Source organism: Phoenix dactylifera, unplaced genomic scaffold, assembly GCF_009389715.1.
Source record: "Phoenix dactylifera cultivar Barhee BC4 unplaced genomic scaffold, palm_55x_up_171113_PBpolish2nd_filt_p 000243F, whole genome shotgun sequence".
Classification (NCBI taxonomy): domain Eukaryota; kingdom Viridiplantae; phylum Streptophyta; class Magnoliopsida; order Arecales; family Arecaceae; genus Phoenix; species Phoenix dactylifera.
The window spans coordinates 753733-770353 of record NW_024067740.1 but is presented as its reverse complement, the minus strand read 5'-3'; the positions used below and the strand labels follow the sequence as shown (position 1 = coordinate 770353).

Here is a 16621-nt window from a genome sequence, read left to right as displayed (position 1 = left end):
TAAATTCGAAATTCAACCTTAATTAGAAGTGAGATAAAGATAAGGATGACATATGCCATGAAGAGAGAGAATTTGATCTTATCCAATTCTTTTCATGAATTTATCTCTCCATTTCGACCCATCTAATGATGAAAGAAGTCTCTGATGTTGCCAAGTATCCCATGGCACCATTAAATAAATTAAATTAATTTTTAATCATATTAAAAATCAATTTATGGTGCTATGCATGGATATGTGACAAGTGGATTTCAAGATCCGAACATTTTCAGATCAAACCCATTTAATTTAATTAAATCCTAACAATTAGAATGATCCAATTACCATGGGTTGAACCTAATCCAATTAGGTCAATCCCTAATTAAGCACAAATTTAATCTAATTTAATTTGGTCAACCTAAGTCCTCTTGATTCAGACCTAATCCAATCAGGTCAAAAACCCTGATTGAGCCCAGAATTGAATCTAATTAAATTTGGCTCATCCTTAGTCTAATTACTCAATACAATTGAGTTCATTAGCAATCTAATTACTAATTAATCCTCCGATAATTACTTTAATTATTTTATAAGATAATTTGCCAATCGAATTGACCAAATTACCTCTGAATGATTCTTAATCATTCATCAGCCTTCTTGATCAATCAGGAATCTTCCATGCGTGTGACCTCATAGGTTTGAACCTAAGCCGGTAGTATAGGAACGACTTCCTACACTAATCGATGTGACCATCTAGCAATGGTACCCGACGTCCGGATAGGCCGAATATATGCGAAGCAAATATTCTGGAACCCTGAACTATGGTTACTGTATAATTCAATCCCTTTGACTCCTAATGCCAGGATGACTTAGAGCTCACTGTCAATCCTATAATTAGTACATCCATTATGTGATTAACTTTAGATATCCCGTGACTCCTCACTGGAATTACCCTGGCCAAGGTTTTGCTAAATTAATCACAAGACATTATCTCCTATTTTCAGGAGGGGTCAATTCCATCTCGATTCACAACTGACTACGCAAGTACTTGACTGCACCCAGTGACCTTCCATCACTGAATTAGAAATCCAGGTAGTCCGGTACCAAGTACAATGAGTTGCTTGCTAGTCACAAGTTGCGGTCTCAGGTCAGAGGGCCAAACTTATACCCATATCCACTCGGAACATCTCTTGACAGTAGAGCGTTCCAAAATTGGTCACGTTCAGTGAAATGTACTCCTACACTTCACCTGTGTGGCATACCAGTCTCTCCACACTCCTTGGTTAAGAGGACAACCAACGTATATGTCAGACAACGACCTAATCTTGATAATGCTGTCGTCCTTGTAACAACATATCATTTGGTCACGAACTAGTTTAAGGACTCGAAGATAAATCCTCCTTTATCATTAATAAGTCCTAAGGACTTCATCATATAAGAGTTCATTTGAAGATGTAAAATGATGAATAATGCCAAAAAATACTTTATTGATTTGTCAATTCATTTAATCATCAACATGCTGACGATTGACATTTAGGATACAATTCCCAACATAAAAGCTTAGGGGTTAGGGTTTAGGGTTTTAGGATTTAAGGTTCAGGATTTAGGGTTCAAGGTCCAAGGTTCAAAGTCCAAAGTTCAGGTTTTAGGGGTTCAAGGTTCGAGGTTCATGGTTCGATAATGGACGTTTGAGGTTTGGGGTTCACGATTTAGGGTTTAGGGTTTAAGGTTTAGGATTTTGGAGTTTGAGGTTTGGGGTTTTGTGTCTCGAGTTTAGGGTTAGGGTTTAAAGTTTATGGTTTAAGATTTAGGGTTTTGGATGTATAATTTAGATATTAGGGTATAAGGCATAGATTGCTATACCGGTCAGTACTATACTGTAACGGACGTACCGTAACATACTAGTACCGAATCGATACGTAGTCTCATACTGTATCGATGCTTGGTACATCTCGTCCTCTTGGACAGTTTTATGTATCGACACTATAATAGAATAGTACCTATATGAGGTTCTATTCCGAGATAGCAAACCTTGATTTAGGGTTTTGAATTTTAGGATTCTAAGTTTAGGGATTATGTTTTACTATTCGGGGTTTACAATTTTGGATTTTTAGGGTCTAGGATTTTAGGGATTTAGGATTTAGGGTATAGGGTTTTGGGCATAGAGATTAGGGCTTTAGGATTTAGGGTATTCGGATTTAGGTTTAAGGTTTAGGATTTAGGATTTAGGGTTTTGAGATTTGATGTTTGGGTTTTAGGGTTTAAGGGTTAAGGTTTAGGGTTCGGGATTTAGGATTTAGGTTTTAGGATTTAGGGCAAAGATTGCCATACCCTCGGTACCATACTATAATGAGCGTACTTTAAGATACTGATACTGAATTGGTACATATGTCATAGGCTATCGATGCTTAGTATGTCTCATCCTCTTGGGCCATTTTATGTACCGACATTATAGTAGGATAGTATTGGTATATGGTTTGGTACCGAGATGACAAATTTTATTTTAGGATTTAGGACTTTAGGATTCTAGTTTAGGATTTAGAATTTACTATTTGGGGTTTACAGTTTTGGGCTTTTAGGGTCCAAGGTTTTAGACTTTTGGGTTTTAGGGATTTAGGGTTTAGGGCATAGAGATTAGGATTTAAGATTTAGGGTTTATGATTTAGTGTTTAGGGTGCAAGGTTTGTAGTTTGGGATTTTGCATTCAGGGTTTAGTGTTTAGAATTTGAAGTTCAGGGTTTGGAGCTTTAGGGTTTAGAATTTTATGGTTTAGCATTTAGGGTTTAGGCTTCAGGTTTTAGGATTTTAGTGTTTATGGTTTTAAGGTTTAAAGTTTTGATGTTTCGAGTTTTCAGTTTAGGATTTAGGAATGAGGGTTTAGAATTTAGGTTTTTAGGATTTAGGATTTTTAGGGTCTAAGGTTTAGGATTTATGGTTTTAGGATTTTAGGATTTGGGATTTAAGGTTTAGGATATATGGTTTACTGTTAATGGTTTAGAGTTGAGGATTTGGGGTTTAGGGTCTAGGCACTACAGCAAAGCACTCAATCAGCATTAAAACATTTTTCTATGAAGTACAATTTGTCACTAGTAATTGCCTTAAGAGAGTGAAATAAAATGCATGTTGTAAAATATCTCTTACTTAACAGTTTTAGTGATGAAATACTATTTCGATGCTACCTTTTTTTCACCAAATAAACTTTCCAACAAGAGAACTTCTTACAGGCCACCAACGAAGAAGACTGGCACCCGATGCCTCAACCAGCCTGCTCAGCTCGACTCCAGCTGACCCAGAATCATCCAAGTAGCGCTCCGACCTCGGTCCGAATCCTGCGACAATAGTCTAAATTAACGACAAAAATAAAATTGGTTGCTTATTATTAATATTATTTTTAGCAACAGTGATATTCTCATCTATAATTATATATTTATTAGCAACAAATTTATTTTTGTCGTAGAATACTAATTATTTAACAACAAATCAGAATTTGTCATGTATACATCATTTTATAATTTTTATGATGAATTAATTTCATCATTAATTGTTTTATATTTGGTAATAAAATTATATTTTATTGTAAATGGATCTTTATTTTTTCGACAAGAATAATATTTCATCTATAAATATTCATTTATTAATGATATTTATATTTTTATCGCATAATGCAGATGATTTAATAACAAAATAGTGTATCATGATGCATTTCTTCATTGTATAAATTTATGGTAAAAATAGCTTTTGTTGGTAATTATCAATATGATTTTGAATGATGAAAATATTTTCATCTTTAATTATAAATTTATTTGCAACTTATATAATTTTGCTGCAGAATACTAATTGGATTTTGTCGTATGTTACATCGTTTTATAATTTTTGTGATAAATTAGTTTTATCACTGATAGTTTTATATTTGGTGACAAATTATATTTCATTGTAAAAGGATCTTTATTTTTTTTGGCGAGGATAATATTTTATCCCTAGATATTTACTAAGCGGTGGCTTTAATATTTTTGTCATGTAATATAGACTATTTGTTAATGAAATACTGCAATAAATATTCTTCATTGTCTAAATTTGCAACAAAAATAACTTTCATCCTTAACTAAAAGTTCACTATCTTCAGTGTGAGCACATGCTGGATATCTGATACAAATCCGAAAAAGGAAAATAAAAAGATTGCCTGTTACTATTGGATTACGCCGGGCATCCATTCTTTCAATTGCAGTCATGTTGCTCAGATGATAACCATTATCCAATCCAGTTTGCATTTGTGTTTTCTGTGTAACTGCTATATGTGTATGCCACCTTAGCATGTGTCCAGTGTCAAATTACCAACCTACCAATCACCAAATAAAAAATTACCTACCTCCTGACCTGGCTGATGTACTTCTCACGAAATCTTCTAGATGACCTGGAGAATGCAATCACCCATTTGCGCGAGCATCCGCAATTTGTTTTCGAAGTAAAGGCCAGTTGCTTTCTTCTCCACAATCACGCAATATCCGTCCCACTTAATCAGGCCAAGAATTCAAGATGCCCTAAGCTTTCAAGGTCGCCCGGCATAATATCCTGCTCCAATCGGTCAAACATTACAAAATCTTTCTATATCACAAAAGCTTAGATGAGAACTGGGAGGTTATCTTCATTCGAGACTAATGGAAAAATCAATCCGATTACAGATAAGATGACTATACAATCAGTAGTACATCAATTCAATGAAAAAGAAGAAGGCAAACACTATTTAGCCATCTAATGAAATTAGCATGTTATAAGCACAGAAAAGTATTACAGCAATATCCAAGGCCACGGATTTAAATGGTGGCACAAGCCATGCAAAACCCACTCGCGCAAGTAGCAAAGAAGAGAGAGCTTAATCTTATTGACTGGATCCCAAAAACATATCCACAGCTTCATCGGTCAATGCTTCTCCAAGGGCTGCAAACGCCAAAGGCACCGAATCAGAATCAAGAAGAGAGGGAGAGAGAGAGAATTTAGAGGCAGCTCTCACCAGAGGGTTCATCCAATATCCAGAGGCCCACGCCAAGCACCCTCCCTCCCCTGTCGGAATGGTTCACCTGCTCCATACAGGGGACGCGCGGCATTTGATTTACGGCGGCAATCTCTCAAACAGGAGAGAAGCGAAAAATCAACCATGCCCTCCTGGTCCTAGCAATACGATACAAGTAGAACGACTCCTAAAAACCCCAATACCAACCCCCCACGCCAACGGGCTGTACGTGCTTTTTTGTGACGAGGAAGGATTATACCTGCAGCCGGCGGGATGTGGGTGATTCATGGCATCTGACTATTTTTAAATGAGCGTATTTCTCATTAGGCTACTCATGCCTGCAGAGGCAAACAGTGCAAACAGTGTGACTGACTAAGTGACGCTTAGCATTTCGAAAGTTTTATTTGAGATAACCCCACTTTAGTTCCATCATTCACCTCCTTATCCTTTCAGACCTTATAGGCTGCACCCACATACATTGTGTTTTTGTGACGCGCTGTTGTATCAAAAAAAATAAAAATAAAAAATAAAATACCTGCATGGATTGCATCTCCTTCTACTACACCGTCCAGGCCGGTTCTCATTGATGCCCCCGAGCACGGACTTCTTGTAGTTGAAATTCCGGACGTGGGTGTATGCTTTCAAGCTGCCGCCGGGAGAATCATCATTTGTCTTCGATCCGAGCTCAAGCCTAGTCATGGGCGACAGGATGCACATCCAAACCGACATGGAGCTCCAGTTCTCTATGCGCCTCTATAGTCCGTTGGGAAATATATTGAACAGCACGGCTACGATGATGAGATAGCCGGCTACGATGATGAAAAGAAGCGGCATGCAGCGCCAAGGGTGCAGTCGACGACGGAGCAGAGGTGGAAGCGGCGGAAGACGTCGAGCACCTCGCCCAGCATGACGGGCATGTGGGCGTGGACCCTGTGGCGTCCGCGTAGCGCCGGTCGAATTCGGCCCCCGGAACTGCCAGCAGCAGCGACAGTGGCGAGCGCCCGACCACCTTGCCACAAATGCCATCCCCGTTCCCGGCGGACGGCAGGACGGCGACAGGCATGGGATGAGGTGGTGGGCGGAGCAACAACACACGCCGGCCGCGCGGCTATGATGATAACTACCAACAACAACACCAACACCACCACCATCACCGTGGCGGTGAAGAAGGCTGCCTGAGATTGATTCTTTTGACTCCTTCCACTTTCAACGATCCAGGTGGCCATCCGCGAACCGTGGGTACGAATGGCAAAGTTCATCGTGACTGGAGAGGTGGATGGAGTCACGGAGGAGAAGAAGGATATCGTAGTATTTTTTGTTAGAAATGAAGAAAACTTTACTTTATATTAAATTTTTTTAACTCTCTTCATTATGAAATGACTCAAGTAAAAAATTTTACAGTCCTTTAAGTAACTTCTATATAAAATACCAAAAATCATATTTATGAATGATACTATATACGAGCTCGTTTGGTTGGCAAACATCTCTTGAAAACACAAACGTCTCAATGTCATGTTGATTAGATGCACAATTAAGTTTATTTATTTTTAATTATAACTAATTATACTGAAAAAAAGACATGATGCTGAAATGGATAGTTTTATTTTTTTAGTTAGTTTTGATTATGTTTTGGGATGTATACAAGTAGCACGTGGACCGTCGGTAGCCACGTCCTCCGAACCAACATCTGGTGGTCGTGGCAAAGCGCGGGCAATCTCCAGCCACGCGCGCACTCGGTCGCCCCCCTCCCTCGCATTTCTATGGCTGCAACCCATAGAGGCATGAAGACGGAGGAGGAGGAGAAGCTTGCGGCAGAACAAGAACGGATTCCCTTTATTCGGTGCTACGACCCATTTTCTCTCGCATGGCTCTACGGCACGGCGGCGGGATTGCTGCAGCAGCATGTCCACATGGACTGACCTACCAGAAACGGAATCCCCAGTTCTCCTCCTCCTCCTCCAATTTCCTCGGGCTCCGTCTCTCAAGTCCCAAGGTCCACGACCACCACATCCCTCGTGGCGCCACTCCTATCGCATCAAGACGCTTACCGTTGGCGCTGGCAAATCGGAGGAGCCAGCTGGGTGGTGGCAACATCAACGGCGACGGCGACGGAGACGAGCAGAAGAAGGCCCATCGAAACGGCAGCAGCAGCAGCAGCAGCGATCCGACTGCGAGGGATCAGAGAAGGGTCGCAGCAGAAGAGAAGAGAAACGGCGACGGCGCGAAGGAAGGGGAGGCCCCGACAAGCAGCAGCAGCAAGCAGCAGCAGGGCCCCTCGGTCTCGCTCACGCTGGAGGACGTGAACCCGGTGGGGCTGGGGCGGAGATCCCGACAGCTCTTCGACGAGGTGTGGCGCAAATTCTCGGGGCTGGGCCAGATCTCGCGGACCCCCACCGCCGACGACCGCCTCCTCGACGCGGTCCTCATCCGTGGGCCCATGTGCGAGTTCACCATCCCCGGCGCGCAGGACACCACCGTGCTCGTCGTCGGGGCTACCAGCCGGATCGGACGAATCGTCGTCCGCAAGCTCATGCTGAGGGGATACAAGGTCAAGGTAAGCGATTCCGTCTCTGTCCCCCAAGCTACGCCCCTGAATCCTAACATTAGTCCCTTCTTCTCCTGTGTATTGGTATCTAGTGGTTAGAAGAAGAAGAAGAAGAAGATGATGAAGAAGACGGGGGAAAAAGGCTTTTTGCTTTTTCTGATAACATTTATTGCAATTAACAGAAAATAATTAAGAAACTTACTGGTCCTGAATGAAACATTGTTGATCCACCAATCAGGCGCTAGTGAGAAGAGCTGATCCAGAAGTGCTAGATGCGCTGCCGAGATCGGTGGCCATAGTGGTTGGTGATGTGGGCGAACCTTCGACTCTCAAAGCTGCCGTCGAGGGCTGCAACAAGATCATCTACTGCGCCACTGCACGCTCTGCTATCACGGGGGACCTCAACAGAGTCGATTACCAAGGGGTGCGCAACGTCACCAAGGCATTTCAGGTCATCTATTGACCTCTGAAGAATGCACTGGCATGCCCAGGATCTGGGGGTTGCTTTTGATCTTATGACAAACAGGCAAACAGGCTGTAGGTGGCTGATCTGAGCTCTGTTTTTATTTTCAGGATTACAACAATCAGCTAGCACAGCTGAGGGCTGGCAAGAGTAGCAAGAGCAAGCTCGTGCTTGCGAAATTTAAATCTTCTGAATCATTGGAAGGCTGGGAAGTTCGCCAGGGAACTTACTTTCAGGATGTTGTTGCTGCCAAGTATGATGGGGGGATGGATGCAAAGTTTGAGTATACAGAATCTGGTGATGCTATCTTCTCAGGTAATGCTCGTGCTGCTAACTCTTCGAGTTACTTTCGAATAAATAAATAAATAAATAGATAAATAAACTGCCCGTCCGCCTCATTCCTTAGTTGTCAGAGTTGCAAACACTGTAAAGAAATTCTCGCTTTGGCGGCTATATGCATATTATCAGATGAGTAAGGTACCCTGAGCAGAAACAAACTGATGTTTCTGCCACATGGGGTTTGAATTATGCTTCATGTGTAGGAGACTGTAGAGTAATCTGAAGTACTCTCTTATCTCCGGCAGGATATGTCTTTACTAGAGGTGGATATGTGGAACTTTCCAAAAAGCTCTCTCTTTCATTGGGTTCCACGCTCGACAGGTACCAGTTGCTTGCTCTATGAATGGGTTCAAAATGCATTACACTGCTAGTTGCAGGTTCAATGTCTTATGCTTTGTCTTTTGCATACTCATAAATGCAAGCTATTCAATTTACATAAATATGTGACATGATCGCGGCTAGGTATGATGGTTTGCTTCTCTCAGTTGGTGGAAATGGAAGGTCATATGTTTTAATACTTGAGGCTGGCCCACTAGCTGATACTTCTCAAAGCAAAATGTATTTTGCTCGAATGACCACAAAAGTCGGCTTTTGCAGGGTCAGGAATACCTTACCTCCACAGCCATTGGATCTTTTTTATTTCCATCAAACTTGGTAATAGTGCTTATCTGCTTGTGAAGACTCGCTGCCTTGTTGTAACTGTTTTTTGCAGGTAAGAGTACCATTTTCATCTTTCCGTCCAGTGAAACCAGATGATCCTCCATTAGACCCTTTTCTTGTACATACATTGACCATTCGTTTTGAACCAAGACGACAGGTTCATCCTCCTCCTAGTGAGATGAAACTAGAGTTGTGAATTATGTTTGGGTGTCAAATGTTATTAATTTCTCTCCAAAATCAGGTGATGCATCAGGCATCTAATATATCTTGTAACTCCTACATTCTTATGCTTGCTGCAGAGGCCTGTTGAAGGACCTGGAGGAAATAAGCAGGACCCTAGAAGCTTCAAATTGATAATTGAATACATAAAAGCATTGCCTGTAAGTTGTTCTGGCAGTTGATTACTTGTTTTGTACAATCCTTTGATAAAGTGGAACAGTTATTTGTCTGTCAATCCCATTGTCTAACTTGCCACTTATCTGTAACCTCCAAGTTTGAAAATGCTGAAATTTAGCATTAAATTCTACAACCGGCCTTGTGGCTGTAGTTATAAAAACTATATACGGGTGATCCAATTGGAGAGAGAATGAAGCAATCCCGTCAATCCGCTCCACTCAAACCTCTCACTGAAAATGATAACAACAATAATAAAATAATAAAATTTTGAAAGTAAGGTCCTAACCCTTTTTGCTTTCATCAATTGATTATGAACTGATACATAAAGCCTCTAATTGTACTAGTCATGTTTGGAATTTGAGTCAAATTCCTCTTATAGTTGAAAGAGATGAAAAGTTTTCCAAAATAGTAGGACATTATGTTAAGAAAAAGAATCTGTCCAAGAGTTAGATCTCGACCGGTACATCAATTTTGACTTCTATAGCATTGTTTAATTACTTCCAGATTAAAAGATATGCTCAGTCAATTTCCTACCAAAAAGGAAAGTTTACTTTGATTGGCCTTTTCGGGCCCCAAATGTTCTTGAACCATTATGTAGCTAGGTGTGACAAATCCCTTGGAGGTGGGCACATCCTAGTAGTACTTGAATAGAGCTCCATTTTAGTGCTTGGAGAATTCTGCAAGCAGACATTATATAAGAAAAAATTATACCATCTGGAAGAAAAGATTCATAGTTGGATTTTGTAAACATTGCTCCAGAATCCCATTCAATCCTATCCAAAATGGCCAAATTAGTCCATGAAAGATCTGGTTTTCTTCTTGGATCATCGAGATGACATATATAGTATCTGAAAAAAAAATAGACAGATTCTAGAAATAATAATTGTAGAGTAAAGGGGCACCTTCTAGGGCATGGCATGTTGCATGATTTGAACTTCTTCCAAAATCGGCATCTTAGGAAAATTTGTATATCTCAAGATATGTAAGCATGTAAAACAGTGTTTTATGACCTGTTTTTCTTGGGTTCATTCAATTTTGCATTCGCTTCTATTGTGATTTTATGAGGGGAATGATTTTGTGAAAATGAAACTTATATAAAGAATAAAGAATTAGAGGCTCTTTATCATCATACTCATCAGCTTTATATGTTGGATATTTGCAGACTGGCCAGGAAACGGACTTTATATTGGTTTCATGTACTGGATCTGGAATTGAACGTAGCAGAAGGGAGCAGGTTCTTAAAGCCAAGAAGGTATTTCTTTATCAATCATGTAACTTATCAGCCATGTCATGTCCTCCAATTGATGCTTGAAGTAATCTTGTTTTTTTTAAAAAATCTTTTTTATCTTCTTTCAGGCTGGAGAGGATTCATTAAGAAGATCAGGCCTCGGATATACCATTATTCGTCCCGGTCCATTGCAGGTACTATCAGACTGATGGTTGTGTTTCTATTCTTGTCACTAAAGGATCTAGCATTAGTGATTGCATATAATATAACTGCTTTATGACTTGCAAATTCAGGCTGCGTTTGCATAGCATTGATTAAAATCATATGACTTTTGAATTATAATTCTACAGCATTTGAATTATAATTCTACAGCATTTGAATAATGATGAAAAAAAAAGAAATAAAAAACACCGCGATTGAAATCTAATCTGGTATGGTTAATCTTCCATGTTCAAAATATAATTTAATCCAACTTATTCTTGTGCTTATATAGCTATGAGGCACTGCAGTTGGACATTTAACTTGTGACCTGCATGGAGAGAAAAGTGCGGAGATAGTGGAACAATTATAAGTAACATAAATGTTTTAAATCCCACGTGAAACTTGCAAAATATTGCTTTATCATAAAGATTCTAAACACTTCAATTCACTAGGTTTTACAATGATTAGAGATAATGGATGGTTCTCATAAAAAGGTGAATCCAAGGGCTAGGAGCACTGCTTCTAGAATGTGATCCATGGTTATATAGGCTCCACATGTTATCCTAGGATAGGTTATAGTTGAGAATAAGTGTATGATTCATGATGTTTGTGGATGGTTGAGATGTTACCAGAGGGATGTGGTTTGGATGACGGTAAGTTGCTGTTAGAAATGGTTATTTGGGTTTTCAAGATACTATGATAATTCTTGTCTTTGCGACTGGATAAAATGAGTTGTAAGATGTGTTATTTGGCAGCTCCAGAATGGATAAAAGGGATAGTATTGTGCTTTTGAGTCAATCAGCACGGGAACTATCTCAAGGAATACCTTCTATTTTGCTAGCACTAACATATTAATTAAATTATATTGGAGCTTGACCAAATACCTAGCACAGTCTTTTAACCATGCAAGCTAATAAAGGCATGCTTTTACTTCCATCTTTAGGTTTCCGAGTTCCTTTAATACTACATTTTCAGTTTCATTTCCAACAGTTAATGCTTTCTTCCTCTTGAAACTTCACACTTGAAGATACTCATGATTCCAAATCTGGCTTATTACTTGGATAGGATGTGGTAAACAAAAGATAAGGAGCAGCGCTAGTGAAAGATAAATTGGAAAAATTGACTGGAATTTGTTTCGTCAACCAATATGATGTAGATGTAGGGGTGGCAATTGGGTCGGGTCGGACATAAACAGATCAGGTCAGATGTAGGTCGGATCAGAAAATTATAAACCTGAACCCGACCTATTTATTAAACAAGTCAGAAATTACAACCTGAATCCAACATGTTTATTAAACAGGTAACCTGACCCGACCTGTTTAACCTATTTAATAAACAGGTAACCCTTACCCGACCCGACCCGACCCCCTTCCCTCTCTGTTTTTCCTCACCCCTCTCCTCCAAGACCTCCTTCCTCACCCTTCCAGCCCCAAAGACGCCGCCTTTTCCACTTCATCCACCTCCCCCTCTGTCCGCCGGCGGCGGCCGCCGCCCACCTCTTGGAAGCCCCGCCTCGGAAGGTTCCACGACCCCAACCGCGGCAAGCCTTGGGCCGTCGACCCCAGCGTCTTCCTCTGCGACCACCACTCCCTCCTCCGCTTCTCCAACGACCCTCTGGATCTCGATGAAATCTTCCGACCCTTGGCCCCTTCCTCCGACCCCGACACCAGCGGCACCGTCGTCGTCGTCGAGTCCCTCCTCACCGACCTCCTTGGCATCATCGAAGGCCTGGCGTCCCCGGATCTTTTGCTTCTCCTTCGTCCCATCCTCCTCTCAAAACCTAGGGAGATCCCATATCTTCTCTTCCTCTGTTTCGCTCATTTGTTCACCAAATCTGAGGGGACCGAGGTCAAATCCCACGAAAAGGTCAGATCTGAGGGGACGCGAGTACCAGCAATCGGCAGAGGGAGGCAATGGCCGGCTCCGGTCTCCGACGGAAGGGCGACGGCTGGAGGGAGACCTTCGGCGGCTCGGCAACCGGGGGAAGAGAGGGAGCGATGGAGGAGGGAAAGAGCCCGGGGGCTTTAGGGTTTCTCTTCTTTTAGTTAGGGTTTTCATCTGGTGATCTTCCGCTCCCAGCCATTCGATCTTGGAATCATTAGCCTAAGGATATTTATATATTACTCCATTTGTTTTATTTGGAATAAAATCAGACCCAATGAGGCCCATATATTAAACGGGTAAGATATCTAAAATATGTATCCGACCCAATTAATAAATAGGTTAAACGGGTCGATCTGTTTACGACCCAAATTTGTTTAGGCCAAACCTAAACCTGTTTATGGCGGGTCGAATACGGGTCGGATTGGTGGGTTGGGTCATATTTTGTTCACCCCTATGTAGATGATGCCTGTTAAACATGGATGTTCAGGAGTTATGGAAAAGCCAAAATGGAAAAAATAAGAAAATCTGGATGGTTGCTATTGAGAAAGATTCTGAAAGGGCTGTTTTGGACTGTGGATATAACTTACGATAGAACTGCATGGAATAAAAAAGATGCGGTGCTGGTTTCATATTGATGCTTGGCTGATTGCTGTGGTTCGATGTGGTTGATTAGGATGTCGCTAGTCTTGAAAACAGGTGGTTGCAATATTAACGATTAATATTGAGCTCTACATAACCTTATTGAAGAGCCTGAGGGTTTGATATTATTACCTTATCAATATAGTCATCCTTCCTGCAGATCATGAAGGCTAGAGTTCCTCAATTCCCTAGAGAATTACATTGCTAGCAACATTTCCAGCTCTGTGCCGTTGCCTTCAAATATTTGTCGTCATTCAATAAAACTTCTTGTTCAATAGGAATCTTGAGGTTGGATGAGATTATCGCTATATCATGGCTTTAAAAGAGAGCAACCCATTTAACTCTTTTAACATGGGAGATGTCTCAACATGTGCTGTCGCGAACCCCTTGTGTGGATTTAGTCACAGCCATCCCTGACCAGACCTCCTCTGACATGCGTCACATGGTTGTAGATGGTTGGGGCTAGATTCTCTGTAAAGCCTAAGCTCAGTACATTGGAGTTTTGCTTTAGGATGTGTCTAGGAAGGTCACCACATGCAAAAATTGTCCTGAACTTTGATCTTTTGTAGTATCAACCTTTATGCCTAATTCCAAAAATATTTTCCAGGAAGAACCTGGCGGTCAGCGTGCGCTGATCTTTGATCAAGGGAACAGGATCTCTCAGGTGAGACCGACACCTCTGCACCAAAAAATCGATAATTCCACAATTACACCAGCTCTCTAACATCACTTCATAATGCAGGGCATCAGTTGCGCCGATGTAGCAGATATATGCGTCAAGGCATTGCATGATTCGACAGCAAGAAATAAGAGCTTCGATGTGAGATTTATGCATCTCTGTCTGCCTATATGTCGTACAATTATCATTTCGTTATCGAGCACCAAAACTAATTAATTTGATCATTGTCAGGTATGCTATGAGTACGTCGCCGAGCAAGGGAAGGAGCTTTTTGAATTGGTAATGAATGAATCAAGTTGTTCAAATCTTTATGTTTTAATAAGTCAGTTTGGTTTGTATTTCAGATTTTTGGTTTCCTAATCTGTTTTCAAACTGCTCTTGCAGGTTGCACATTTGCCTGACAAAGCAAATAACTATCTCGCGCCAGCTCTATCTGTTCTAGAGAAGAACACCTGATATCAAGAATTATATAAACTTAATTGATGCTACACGCCCATTCCTTTGTATAGATACGGCAATTTTTGCCTACTAAGCAATCATCTGTAATTTCTACGTGTAATTATGTGCATGGTCCTTGTCAATGATTTTGGTAGTGTAGGGGGAAGAATTAGTGGCATATGGAAGAAGGATATGGTGGTTTGTGTTAGAGGATTGACCCTTCCTCTTCTGTGCACAAAATTAATAACAGAACTATCGAAAGAAAGAGCAAAATCAATTCAGAGGAAGGTGGTTGGTATTTTTTTTTGAAGGGGCGGAGGGAAACAATGTGAAAACAAGTTGGATGAGTCCACCTCAATGTGAAAACAAAGCCAATATAGTTTGTGACTGTGATATGCACTTCTGTGGCTAGGTTTGATTGGTAAATTGATAAAATATTTGCAACTGAGTTTATGTTAGAAAAACGATGATGTGTAACACTATAAGAGGTATCAGGAATGTCACAAGTATGTTAGTTGCACTCGAACAAAATAGGCCTTTCATCTTCCTATGCTACTAAGATAAGAGGTAAGAGGAAATTTAAATTTAAAATTATCAATAATATATTGAGTATATCTTGAGTTTAGAATTACTAGAGAGATAAAAGGGATCTTTTCCAGAAGTAGAGTGAGCGAAGCGAATAGAGTGGAGCATGGTGAGCGAAGCCAGTAGGGTAGAAGGAAAAAGCCTTGCCCTCTAATTTTTTATATTAAAACTTTTGTATCGTCGCTTTCCGTGAATGTACGTTGATAGACTGCATCTCATAAATAGTGTGTGTTCTTATTATTGTTTCCTTTTGTTTTTTATTTCATTATTCTCTCCGCCTACTACAATAATTGGTATCTGGCTTTTCAATTAGGGTTTCGCAATAATGACTGCAAAATTAGAAATTGAAAAGTTCAATAATACAAGCGATTTTGGCAACGGGCAGATTAGATGCGAGCCCTTTTGGTGCGACAAGAGCTATGGAAGGCATTGAAAAGTAAAGAGAAGTTGCTAGATAATACATCCAGTAAAGATAAGAAGAAACTGTTGGTGAAGGCATATACTACTATTTGGTTGTGTTTAGCAAAACAAGGTGCTTAAAGAGGTTATTGAAGAGAATATGGTGACTAAACTATAATTAAAATTGGAGAGTAGATATATGACCAAGTCAGTCACAAATAAATTGTACTTACAGCATTGGCTCTACCATCTACATATGGAAGAAAATATGCCATGAAAGATTATATAGATGAATTCAATAAAGCTATCTTGGATTTAAGGGACATCAATGCTCCAATTGATGATGAAGATCATGCTTTTGTTCTACTGTGCTCACTACCATCCTCCTACGAGATCTTCATTTATACTATGATATATGATAGAGAGTCTCTTTCAATTAATGATACGAAAGATGCCTTGCAATCTTGAGAGGTGAAGAAAAAAGGCATCTAAGAGTTATGTGAAGAATGAAGGGGAAAGCTTGATTGCTACAGGTAGGAGTAGTAGGAGTTCCATAAGTCTAGATCAAAGTCAAAATGCAGAAACATCTATTGTTTTCACCGTCACAAAGAAGGGCATATTAGAATACTTCGTGCGGCCGAGATCATCCAAATTCATCCGTCGGAGATACTGTGACTGTGAGGGACATCTGGGACTTTCATTCAGCTCTTGCAGCAATCCGGACGATTTTCATCTGCTGGGAGTCCTCACCTCCAAACTTTCTCAAAATAAACTTTGATGGTAGCATATCAGATGGTGGAAGTAGAAGCGGAGCTGGATTTGTGATCATAGACCTTGACTCTAGATTGGTGGTAGCCGGAGACAGTCGCATCTTTAATGCCTTTGTTCCCGGTGCAGAGTTGGTGATTATTTGGGAGGGCATTACCTATGCAAGGCACACCTTAGGGGCATAGTGCATTAAGCTTAAAAAAATTCTGCTATGGTTATCGGATAGATTTAAAATCACTGCAGGGTGAACCATGGGCCTCCGTTGTTGCAGGAAATTTTGAGGCTGATGAGGGATTGCACAGTATTTTTGGACAGCTCATATTTATATGAAGGCAAACAAGATAGCTGACTGAGTTGCTTCTTTTGTTGCTCTGCATGCTGGTGGCTTCCTATAGAATAGCTACGAAACTATTTCT

General features: G+C 40.6%; 1 protein-coding gene and 1 long non-coding RNA gene across 3 annotated transcripts; one reads left to right on the top strand and one right to left on the bottom strand.

The window, feature by feature from the left end:
• Positions 1 to 2899: 2899 nt before the first annotated feature.
• LOC113461244 lies at positions 2900 to 6290 on the bottom strand. Of its 2 annotated transcripts, XR_003383384.2 has the most exons (4): positions 5517 to 6290; positions 4982 to 5319; positions 4340 to 4908; positions 2900 to 3302 (listed from the first exon to the last, which is right to left on the bottom strand). It is a non-coding gene; the product is annotated as an uncharacterized LOC113461244 (long non-coding RNA). The 2 variants fall into 2 exon arrangements; XR_003383383.2 differs by having other exon boundaries at positions 4982 to 6290.
• Positions 6291 to 6689: 399 nt separating this feature from the next.
• LOC103696815 (protein HIGH CHLOROPHYLL FLUORESCENCE PHENOTYPE 173, chloroplastic) lies at positions 6690 to 14846 on the top strand. Its single transcript, XM_008778534.4, has 13 exons — positions 6690 to 7535; positions 7765 to 7977; positions 8100 to 8304; positions 8574 to 8649; positions 8791 to 8926; positions 9041 to 9145; positions 9288 to 9368; positions 10547 to 10636; positions 10741 to 10806; positions 13944 to 14000; positions 14079 to 14156; positions 14247 to 14294; positions 14400 to 14846. The coding sequence occupies exons 1-13, from the start codon at positions 6846 to 6848 to the stop codon at positions 14469 to 14471; spliced, it is 1917 nt and encodes a 638-aa protein (XP_008776756.1). The 5' UTR covers positions 6690 to 6845; the 3' UTR covers positions 14472 to 14846.
• Positions 14847 to 16621: the final 1775 nt, after the last annotated feature.

Excerpts from the sequence above, each read along its gene's own strand:
- LOC103696815 (XM_008778534.4), top strand. The coding sequence starts at position 6,846 with ATGGCTCTACGGCACGGCGGCGGGATTGCTGCAGCAGCATGTCCACAT. Across the intron at positions 7,978-8,099 it reads ACGTCACCAAGGCATTTCAG|GATTACAACAATCAGCTAGC; the intron begins GTCATCTATTGA and ends TTTTATTTTCAG. Across the intron at positions 9,146-9,287 it reads GTTTTGAACCAAGACGACAG|AGGCCTGTTGAAGGACCTGG; the intron begins GTTCATCCTCCT and ends TGCTTGCTGCAG.